The sequence below is a fragment of the Portunus trituberculatus genome, chromosome 25, assembly GCF_017591435.1.
Source record: "Portunus trituberculatus isolate SZX2019 chromosome 25, ASM1759143v1, whole genome shotgun sequence".
Lineage (NCBI taxonomy): Eukaryota > Metazoa > Arthropoda > Malacostraca > Decapoda > Portunidae > Portunus > Portunus trituberculatus.
In genome coordinates, this window is record NC_059279.1 from 4,546,774 (window position 1) to 4,558,469 (window position 11,696).

General features: G+C 42.5%; 1 protein-coding gene across 3 annotated transcripts; it reads right to left on the reverse strand.

The window, feature by feature from the left end:
• Positions 1-258: 258 nt before the first annotated feature.
• Positions 259-7,218, reverse strand: LOC123508770 (vitamin K-dependent protein C-like). 3 transcript variants are annotated; one of them, XM_045262666.1, is made up of 7 exons: positions 7,004-7,218; positions 3,879-3,939; positions 3,344-3,505; positions 2,736-2,947; positions 2,255-2,457; positions 1,856-1,910; positions 259-1,656 (listed from the first exon to the last, which is right to left on the reverse strand). In XM_045262666.1, exons 3-7 carry the CDS (start codon positions 3,433-3,435, stop codon positions 1,526-1,528), a joined length of 693 nt encoding a protein of 230 aa, XP_045118601.1. In that variant the 5' UTR covers positions 3,436-3,505; positions 3,879-3,939; positions 7,004-7,218; the 3' UTR covers positions 259-1,525. The 3 variants fall into 3 exon arrangements, with proteins under 3 accessions (XP_045118601.1, XP_045118602.1, XP_045118603.1); XM_045262667.1 differs by lacking the exon at positions 7,004-7,218 and adding an exon at positions 4,742-4,900; XM_045262668.1 differs by lacking the exon at positions 7,004-7,218 and adding an exon at positions 4,651-4,900.
• Between the last annotated feature and the right edge of the window lie 4,478 nt (positions 7,219-11,696).

The window sequence follows — 11,696 nt, forward strand, 5'->3', positions numbered from 1 at the left end:
ATTCTGTAGCTCAAGTGTTGGATGCTGGATGGACCTCAAGTGAACGTACACCGGCAATGGTCTGCTGCGGGAGGGAATAAACACGCTGCCTGCAGGCCAGTGTTCACGTACGGCTGGCCAGTCCTGAAGACGCAGAGGAGGTGGTGACTACCGAGACAGGCGTGATAGGCTGATAGCTCCCATACAAGTAAGTGGTGATCTCTCTCTCTCTCTCTCTCTCTCTCTCTCTCTCAGGAAGTAAGCAAACGTAATAAGTAATAGTTTTGCATATATTTACTGGAACAGGACTAGACAAGCGATGTTTCACGTGAGATTGACTCATAATTTAAAACACATACGAAACACTCATTGTATTTTTCCATGGTACCTGGTGTGTGTGTGTGTGTGTGTGTGTGTGTGTGTGCGCTCATGAAAATACGTCGGAGCGTGTGGACTGTGAAAGGCAGAATAAATTATATCAGGGGAAGGTGACGTGACGGGCTTCATTCCCAGGGTTCGGTGGTTTGGGTGTCGGTAGAACCTTAAAAGTTTTTCATAGAGTACTGGCCGTTTGGAAACTTATTTTTGGAGGGAATCATAGCTTGAAAAATTTAATGGGATGGTGATATAGTGCCGAGGCTTAAGACAAGCTGTGACAGAGAAACGAGAGCTGGAGAGGGCATAACAAGTGTACAGTATAGTTAGTGGTCAGGACTATGTGCAGGTATATTGTGGTGATGCTGGGAGAGTTGAAGTACTGAGGACAATAGATGTAGGAGAATGTTGATGATGTGTCGGGAAAGAGTATGTGATAAAGAGAGAGAGTAAAGACTGGAGAGCTTGTGGGTTAGAGATGAAGAGTGGTTAGATTGTTTTAGATTTAGAGGATGGTGACGTGAGGCCTGTGAAGTTATAACTGAGTGTTGACAATTAGGTGGTGGTGGATTTAAGAGTGACAGAGCTTGATGAAACAATGTTTGAGGGCGGTGGGAGGGAAAGGGACGAATAGCGTAAGGGTACCGAAGAGTGGAATATTTGAGGATTAGTGTTGAGAACCGAGTGCTGGCAATAATGTGTTATATGTGCAATATGTATTAGTAGAAAGTTGAGTTGGTGCAGTGTTATTATTATTAGCGTCAGCTCACTCACATGATTAATGGCAACATAGATTTGGTGTTAAAATCAATGACGTTTTGCTGCTTTCAGTATTCAATTTTGCCTAGATATGATTAAAACAGATTAAAGTTTTGAAATCAATAATGACGTTGCAACGTAGCCACGTGTTTCATATTCCCAAGTGAGAGGGAAATGAAAGGCCAACGTTGCAGAGTCCAAAATTTTGCGAATGCTTTTGTTTTAGTAAAGATAGTTTATGGATGAAGAATAGATTATCGCCAGCTTTGGACAAATAAATTATTTAGTTACAAGAAAGTGCGTATAGTAAATAAGTTACGAAAGCTCTACCCACTATTCATTGAATTTCAGAATAAATTAATGAAAGGACTTGAGAGATCGCATGCATGGAAATGTCGAGCAGTGTGTCCAGTTAAGGCTCGGGGCAGGAGCAACTCTTCTCTTTGTTGAGTTCTCTATCGATCTCCGTCCAGTACTTGGAGAGGCGAGTGTAGACTCCAGGGTAGCGAGCGCGCGCACATCCCTCGCCCCAGGATACCACGCCTGCCGGGGAGCAGTGTCAAGTGTTAGTAGAATAAAGAGCCCGTCAACCATTATGGTGACATGACGAAAGGAAGGTGACGTTTTAGACGTCGTCTTATCAGTATGACTCCTTTCTAATGTCACATCTGCAGGAGACTGGACGAGTTTAAAGAAAAAGAATATATAATCAACAAAATATTCAACATCCTCAAAAGCTTACCGATGATTTCAATTCGAGATCCATTCTTGTACATGAGAGGGCCGCCGCTGTCACCCTGAGGCAGGAAAAATATAATGAATAAACGATTCATTGATATGGTTTCACTAACTTATGAGAGGAAAAGGTGTATATTAGAAGTTGTTAAAGAAAAAAAAAAAGGCAAGCAAAGGTTGAAAAATATAACCTGTCATATTTTCAACTGCGTTAAGTATTAAGAATCAGTCAAGTAAAGTTTTCTGCTCACACTGGCAGCACAAAATATATTGTGAACATTATAAAGAAACAATTAAGATTGGACATTCTTCATGTGTTTTAGAATCCTTTGAGAATACGGAGCCTAGACTGCATGTACTTGTTAATACCACAAAACAAAACACGGCATTGGCTTGTAATTCCTACCTGGCAGGCGTCAATCTTGCCAGCGTCGTATCCAGCGCACATCATGTTTTCAGTAATTTCTCTTGGCGAGTAGTTCTTGGTCTTGCATTCTGCGTTGGTCATGATCGGAACCTTAACGTAACGCAATACGTCGCTGGAGTTGCCGTACTCCTTCATGCGTCCCCATCCTGCCACGATGCCAGACAAGCCTTCGTAGGTTGCGTCTGCACAATGGTAGCATCCATCATTAAACTATGAAAATAACCTTAAAAATTCTGTAACTTCAACTAAAACCTTTTGAAACTAATAGATGTGAACAGAAGTGACTCGAAGCGGTCGTTATAGCCTGGAACCGAGTCTTTACAGTCATGAAAACGCCAGTCTGAAGAATGCCGGGCTTTAATTTACATTCAGAGGATTGAATGATACAAATTTTAAACTCCACGATCAGTTAAGTCACATATGACAGTTAGTTTGCGCGCGAAGCATTCATAAAACTTACCTCTGTCACTTGGGAGACAAATGGGTCTGACGAATTTGGTGATTTCAGCTGGGACGTCCAATTTGACGATGCCGAGGTCATTGTTGTAGGTGTTTCTCTGGAAGGAAGGATGGTGCCACACCGTGGCCACCTTCCTCACCTGGCGACCCTCCTCGTCGTGTGTTGTCTTGTTGTGACTTCCCAGGACCAGCGATATCTTGTGCTTCGCGACGCTGTAAGTATACATTGAACTGTTGTTTTAATGCAGACCTAATTGTCATCTGTGTTATTCCTAAGAGATGTAGTGCAATATTGACTATGAAAGGAGATAATATTGAAACATGGGTGAATTAGCTCACGGCTGATTGAGTGACTGGTTAACCTCTTCAGTACCATTACATGTTTTCATATTTATTTTGCTTATTATATGGTGATTTTATAGAACTTCAGAAAGTTATGTGGAGATTAAAATAGTGAAGACCCTGGCCATTGATCTTCCGACCTCCATAGACTCTTCCTAATGTCAGTAAAATCATCCAATCATTTTCAAAATTCATGGTAAAAACGCATCCCAGTACTGAAGAGATTAAGGCGTACAGTGTTTCACAGGTGAGGATGAGAACACTTACCGGCGGATACAGTGAGCGGCAGTAATGATGTAGCGATCATTGACGAGGCTTCCGCTACAGTATAACTTGCCGCTGTAGTAGAAGGCGACCATCCACGGGTATTCGTTGGGAGCAGTTTCATTCCTCCTACCACGCGCCCGCTTCGATTAGGCGTACCGCATTCTGTTCGCAGATACACAGCGTGAATCCCTTGCCAGTCGTGCATTGTTAGCATAAAAATGTTATATTCCTCATGGCTGTAAACCTTTACTAAACAATATGAAGACCAGCCAAGTTAGGTCAGATTATGGATAAGTTTGATTAATCGAGATACCCTATAATTGACGGTTTCCTATTCCTAACCTTCTGTAATATGTAATTTAAAGAGCAGCCAAGTTAGGTTAGATTAGGAAAGGTTGAGGTAGATTAGCTGGTAAACCCAAACATAACCTATTCTAACCCATCCTGTGATACTTCCTTCTTTATCAGATGACAGTTCATAATGAAAAAAAAAAGCTATGCCAATGAGAAGAAAATATACGTAATGAATACTTACTGTAGTTCAAACACTTGCCGTCACAGGAATCTCGCATTTTCAGCATCACTGTCGCACGGCCCTGGAACAAAGAGGCCACTGTCAAGGGTGCCTCACACCAGGACACCTCCCCACAGGACTACTGTATCAATCTTAATCTATCCCTAATGATCAGAAGGAAAGGAATTTGTGAGTTACAGCAGAACAAAAGGTATAGTAGGAGTAGGAGAGGTGTAGTAGACTAGGTAGTGGTGGTGGTGGAGAGAGATGGGGAAGGGAGGGAGAGCTGGCCCGCCCGTGGGAGAGGAGGAAGAGTGGGAGGAAAGGAGGAAGGGAGGCGGTGTCTCTCAGGGGCCCGAACACTTTCTCGTTTCCTCAGGCAACCTTTCTCCAGTCTTGCATGACTTCTCTATATTTCATGCGCTTTTGTTTACGCTTCTTGACTTTTCACGTCCTTTACATCTGCAATCTCCTCAAACTTGGCGGAGGTGTCACTTAGTTAAGTAACAAGGAGAGGACACCTGAGTGGCTGCAAGAAATATCTTTGATACTTTCTCAACTGTACATTTCTTCTTTGCTGTGACTCATGCACGGGTGAAGCTTGCCGCGAAGGAAAGCCTTTATAAGAATATCTGTACATGGTGGTTACTGGTCGTGCATTTTCCTGCCTCTGCTTGTGTGATGAACTGACTCGCCTGCAGAAGAATTTACAGTAGGAAGGAAATTTTGATAAGGTATCAGTCTTAATGTCACATGGGTTCCTTGCAATTCCCAAGTAATTAACTCGGCTAACTTGACTTTCTCTTCCTCGTTCCAGTGGGCTAGCCGCGTCCTGGCTGACATGCCGCCCTCATGCACCGACAGCCCACCCACAGCTAACTCACCGCTGATACCACCACAGGCGGTGCTTCCTCACAAAAAATGGAGTTCGAGGTACAAGCAGTTCTTCACTCAAGTAAGATACGCTTTTTGTGTCCTTGCTAGTAACTTCAGCAATATCATTGAGGCTTTTCAAAAGCTGCTTGCATATGACACTCTTTAACCTCCAGTGAGTGTCACGAATATAGCTTGTAGTAAATCGACTGAACGAGGAACGCGGCTCTGGTTCGGTGAGATAGCAAAGCGAACCACTTGTGTCCATAGATACACACACACACACACACACACACAGCTTGCTCGCTCTTTAATAACATCCACAGTTGTTACTCAGCAGACTGTTCAGGTTGCTCAGGCCTTTAATTTGTTAGCGATCACTTATTTTTCCTCCTTGAGCAAGAGGATGTTTAATGCATGAAAGATATCAACCTTGCCCATAGATAGAAGGGACTGCTCCAGTTCTGACCACGAACCCGGCGAGTGATCCTCAACACACACACACACACACACACACACACACACACACAGACGAAAGGGAAAGTTACATATACAGGCAGACTGGCTGTGAGCAACCCACTTTCAATTTCTTCTTCTATTCAGGAGTTATTTCGGTTCTGGAGCGAACAGGTGACGTGAGGCGAGTGTTTGAAATTCCGCTAAAATTTGTACCAAACACTAAGGTCCGTGTAGCAGCATGTATATAAGCTAGAGCTTGTACTACTGCGGAGAAAGTGTGTGTGTGTGTGTGTGTGTGTGTGTGTGTGTGTGTGTGGGTGGGTGGGTGGGTGTGTAATAGCAGTAGTAGTAGTAGTAGTACGAGTAGTAGTGTAGTAGTAGAGTTGGTAGTAGTAGTTGTTGGTGATGGTGTAGCAATAGTTGTAGTAGTTAGTGGTAGTTGTTTTTTGTCATTGTTGTTGCTGCTTTTGTTGTATGATTGTTGTTGTTGCTGTTGTATCGATAGCTTCTTAGATTTCTAGATACCAAATGTTCAGGATTCTGATAATTTCTGCGCCATGAATATATTTGTGATAGGCATTATAATTATTGATCACAACATTAGCGACAAGCCAATTGGTGGTGGTTGGCTGCTTGGCCTGATCGGTGAAGTATGATATCTTCCGTAATAAAGAAGAAAGAATTAGGCGGAACATCTGAACAGTATCCAGTGAAGTCTATTGGCCTATAATCGGCAGCGTTTCAGCCTCAATAGGTCTGGAAAGCCTACAAGTGACAGGATGGAATATTATATAAGATTATGATCATCGAAAATAAAATTTTTCTTGACCGGTGAAAAAAAATTCTGAGAGTGCCGTACCGGCTGCTGAGGTCATCGAGGACCAAATTGCTGCAGAAACCTTCGGCACGCGATCTCTGTCCAGGAAGAGATGTGGCGGTGCCTCATCGTTATTCATCGCGGTGGACGCGTCGCGGAGCGTGACGTGACATGACGTGACAGTAGCGGAAGCCTTTTGTTGTAGTGAGGCGAGGTTGTTGAAATATCCTTCCTTCCTTCCTTCCTTCTGCAGCGAGTCGATCATAGTATCAAACTGTTCATCTTATGAGAATCTCAAAAATTCAAAATAAAAATAATCGTCTGAAACGCGAAGCTCGGATAGCTTCTGTTCCTCTCCTGCTTGACAGCATCCTCCACCGTAACACTGAATTCCTTTTGGCTTCCTTTTGAGGAACAGTTTATACATGTATGGAAAGCAAGATGCAACAATCATTTGAACAATCAAGCTGCTATATCATGCAGCTAATATGGAGAAATAAACGGCTGTTGAGTGAAGAATTTAAGAAACTTAGATAAGGCATTCCAGCATTGCACATTTCAGAGAGAAAGAGAAGGAAAGGGCAAGCGGCGCTTTCTTGACGGCAGCCACGTGGATTACGAGTACAACCTTTGTTGAGACGCGCATCTCGCACAGACTCGCAGGCGCGACCCTTGACCGTGTGGTGCGCAAGATCTTCCCTCATGATGTAAAGCCACCCACAGCACATGGAAGTGCTGAGGGAATCAGAAGCTTAATAAAGAAGCTAAATGCAGGGCAAAGTCACGAACAATGAATCTCTACTCCTAATGCATCAGGGCTTGTACTTAAATCTACAAATCAGTTTTTTTCTTACTGACGAAGGAAGAAAGAGTCTCAAATAGTGTGCAGAAGTATGCCACTTGCTCTGATAGTCCTGAACAACTTGGAAAACTTGGGAGAAACAAGAGGGGGGTAGTGCCCAAAAGTGAGAGTGAGGTGGAAGGCACATATTCTTACCTGTACCGGGTATCCCCCGAGGGCGAGGAGTGCGGCCCCACAGAGTATCGCAAACGTGCAGAGTTGCATTGTGGTGGAGTGGTGGGAACTGAGGTGTAGGTTATATAAGTGGTGACGGTGGCTTGGGGGAAGTGGTGATGGTGATTGTGGTCGTGGCGGTGTTGAAGGGGGAACAGTGTAAGCAAAGGTGAGAGTACGTTGCAGTGCACTCGCTCACTCAACACTAATAACTTTCACTCTCTGGCCCGCCATATAAACCCGCTGAAGGGAAGGGGTCTCTGGATGTCGCCCGTTTGATCCTCCTTCCCTATTTACCCCTCGTTTCCTCCTCCTCTGCAGCCTCCACGGTCTTCTCCTTCCACACGACAGGAGGAAAGGAAGAGACGCACACGCCGCGACACTTCTACATAAAACCATGATAGACAAAATCACCGTAGAAGCGCAAAAAGGAGCGTTATTCCATTAAAAGTTTGGATGTCAGGCGGAAGCTGAAGGCGGAGGGGGTCTAGAACACAAGGGGAGGAGGATGGGGGGAGAATGTGGAATAATTTCTATGTCACACGACCTTCACAATTCTGCTCCACTCGCCCCCGCGCCTCCACCACCTCCACCTCTACCACCTCCATCTCCTCCTCCTCCACCCTTATCACTATTGACATCCAGAGCGTATAAGTGTGTCTCGTTCCATGTAGTTTAATCTTAGTATAGTTCCATGTAAGTATTTCTCTTAGGTTGAAACTGTACTACCTGAAATGAATGGTAAGATTTGGGAAGAGCAAACAGCATTAATTAGTATAGTGGCTGGTTCTGATGAGGCTGTCTGTGATATACTGTACTAACATCAAGTAGCAGGGTGAAGTAGTAGTAGTAGTAGTAGTAGTAGTAGTAGTAGGAATAGAAAGGAAAGCCAAAGAGCAATAGATCTTTAGGTTCTTTCAAGACTGATTGGTAACTATTTTAAACTAGCTATACATGGAAGAGAGACAGAACCGTACAGTAGAAGGCTTCTCCTACTTGTTGTTATTATTGTTGTTGTTTTTACTGATACTGGAGATAAAGCGTTAGAAAATCTACATCTAAATTCAGCAGATAGCCCAAAATTATTCTCTCTCTCTCTCTCTCTCTCTCTCTCTCTCTCTCTCTCTCTCTCTCTCTCTCTCTCTCTCTCTCTCTCTTCCCTAATGCTTCAATTCTCTTTTGGCTCCTCATCTCACCATGTACTTGTTAACTTTATCTTTCTGTCTAGTGCTCCTTTCTCTATTTAAACGTTACTTCTTTGACTTTACTCCTTTAATTTATCCTTTTTCTAGTTCTTTTCCCTCTATCCAAACTCTACTCGTAACTATTTGTTTGTTCACGACTTCTCTTTCCCTATCATCTTCTCTTTTAAATGTACATCGTTACTTCATCCTTCTGTCCATTTTTCTTCTCCTTATTCAAACCTCTCCTCTTAGCGTTGTTCTTTTACCTTCTAGCCTTCTCTCGCTATCCGAACACTCACTTCTTAATTCCTGAAACCTTTCCACTCCATCCTTTCCCTCTCTCCCTATCCAGTTGCGCCTTCTTTGTTTGATTACATCTTTCTTTTTCATTTTGTGTCTTTTTAAACATGTAATTTCTAAGCTTATCTTTCTCCTCTTCCAGCCTTTCGTTTCCATTCAAGTCTTACTTATTTGTTTGGTTAAATCCTTCTATTTCTTGCAATGTTTCTGTTAAGCATGTTATTTTTCTTGAGTTTATCCTTTTAATTGTGTTCTCCACTGTCACTTTCCTCTTTTTTATTATGGCTTTTTTTTAATCCTTTCAGTACTTAGACGCATTTTTTATTCAATTTTTGGGTATGATTAGACGATTTTATATGCATTAGGATGGGTCTATAAAGGTCAAAAGGTTAATGGCCAGAGTCTTTATTATTTCAATCCCAACGTATGTTTCTGAAGTTGCGTAAAATCGCCAAACACTGACCGGAATGAATATGAAAACGCGTCCTGGTACGGAAGAGGGTAAATGCGCATCCCTTAGTATTTTCCTTCGTATACCTTTCAGCCTTCTCTCCCTATTCAAACATTACTCTTTTACCCTTTTACTTTGTTTTCTCTCTCTCTCTCTCTCTCTCTCTCTCTCTCTCTCTCTCTCTCTCTCTCTCTCTCTCTCTCTCTCTCTCTCTCTCTCTCTCTCTCTCTCTCTCTCTCTCTCTCTCTCTCTCTCTCTCTCTCTCTCTGCATCTGTTTTTACACATGTACGTCTCTAAGTGCTCTTCCACTTTCGTAGCAGATGCAGGACAGTACTGACGAGGTCTCTTACTATATGTACCAGGACACGTTTTCATATTCATTCTGCGTATTATTTGGTGATTTTATACTGCTTCAGAAACTTATGTGGGGATTAAAATGGAATAGACTCTGATTATTAATCTTCTGATCTCTATACAGCCTTCCTAATGTAAATAAAATCGTCTGATCATACCCCAAAACTCATGGTAGAAATGCGTCCCAGTACATAATGGGTTAAAGATTTGCCTTGATTACAGGAAAGGAATTTCAGTTGAAAGACACGATAAGATGGAAACACTGTATTGAAGAAAACACGAGAAACGAAGGAATAAACGAAAGCAATAGCACTAAACAGAAACACCCAGAAAAATATCATTAATCCTTTTAGTAATGGGACACATTTTTACCTCGAGTTTTGGATATGATTAGACGATTTTATTTACATTAGGAATGGCCTATGGAGGTCAGAAGATTAATGGCCAGAGTCTATTCCATTTTAATCCCCACATAAGTTTCTGAAGCTGTATAAAATCACCAAATAGTAAGCAGAATGAATATGGAAACGCATCATGGTTCTGAAAGGATAAAAAACAGCAACGCCGAATAAAGATTTAAGCTGAAAAAGAAAAGTAATTTGAAGGACGGTGTTGATGATACAGCAGCGATATATAATAATCAAGGCCAAAGCTGATCGACATATATTCCACGCCTTAAAACACTTCCATATTTGGCTGCTGAACCGAAAACACAAATACATGTGGAACCAGAACAAGACCTTGAGCTAGAAATCATGCCTCACTGATACTGCGGTGACGGGGTGACGTGGTGACGGGATGGTGCGGCCGCTCAGGAAGGGGTGTGGTATCAGGTGCACCTATACGTAAGAGTTTCCAGGAATGACAGTTGACTGTGCAAGCTTCTCCGACCCCCGCGAAGCCTCTCAGTACTGACCTTGCAAAGTGGGATATGATACGCTCGCATATTATTCAAACTTCCACGAATATTTATGAGGTGAAAGGAAAGCAATTTTTTTACTGGCTATCCTAAATTTTATGGCTTACATATTATGCTTTTGGGGACCGTGAGTCACGCAAACCTCCATCCTCCCCAGCATGCATAAATTCTACAAACCTTGATTTTCACGACATGCGAAGTCCTCTGTTTTGAAGCACTGCTTTCTCTCACTAAGATGATAGTTATTAAAATTCAGAGAGATTAATAAGGTCATAAAAGGGAATATTTCTCGCCGTTTGTTGTGCATTTCTTTAACTACGTATACCATTAATCATGAAAGCACCCTTGGTACTTGATAGCCACTAGACTTTCCATTGCAGGTTTAAAAAAGAAAAAAAAAAATAGGTGATACATGATGCCGAAATGATTGGGAATACGACTCTACATTGTGCATATTTGAGTAAGTGTCAGTTTATACATGGTTCTTTTCGGTTTTATTCTATGTTCTTATAATTTCTAGAAGTTAACATCTTCTCCAGCTATCTAATACCTCGGTACTTTAATAGGTTTACATAACCACTTGATAGAACATTGTGTACATTTGGGTAGTTTCTTATATTTCTTATTTATTTTCAGTTTTATTCTATATTACAATTTCGATCCGGTGAGAAAATATCAGCTTCCAACTACTTAATCGCTCAACACTTTTAAAGATTCAATAGTTTTTCGCATCCATTCACCATAACATTTCAGACAACAGTGTCCGGTCTTCGGTGACACTCAACTGTTCCTCTACTCTGCTCTGCTCTGCTCTTCCTTATAACTCTTCATGAACTGTAGCAACATAATTCTAACCTCGCATTCCTAAAGCTTTCGTGCACTTTATTTTGAGTCATAAGCTCTATATAGAGTTTAATGAAAATCATTGGGGTTTTCGAGGATATTTCTATGATTCTCTCGAGAGTTGAACAAGCAACCTGCATCATTGCTGTGTGTGTGTGTGTGTGTGTGTGTGTGTGTGTGTGTGTGTGTGTGTGTGTGTGTGTGTGTAATTCACCACCACGGTCGTCTGCTGGTCACCCAGCCAGTCTTCCCCATTACGGAGCGAGCTCAGAGCTCATAGACCGATCTTCGGGTAGGACTGAGACCACAACACCCTCCACACACCGGGAAAGCGAGGCCACAACCCCTCGACTTACATCCCGTACCTATTTACTGCTAGGTGAACAAGGGCGACACACATTAAGAGGCTTGCCCAGTTGCCTCGCCGCGCCGGGACTCGAACCCGGCCCTCTCGATTGTGAGTCGAGCGTGCTAACCACTACACTACGCGGTGTGTGTGTGTGTGTGTGTGTGTGTGTGTGTGTGTGTGTGTGTGTGTGTGTGTGTGTGTGTGTGACAGAGACAGAGACAAACAGAGACAGAGACAGAAACAGGTATAGAGACAAAGACGATAAATTAATGTT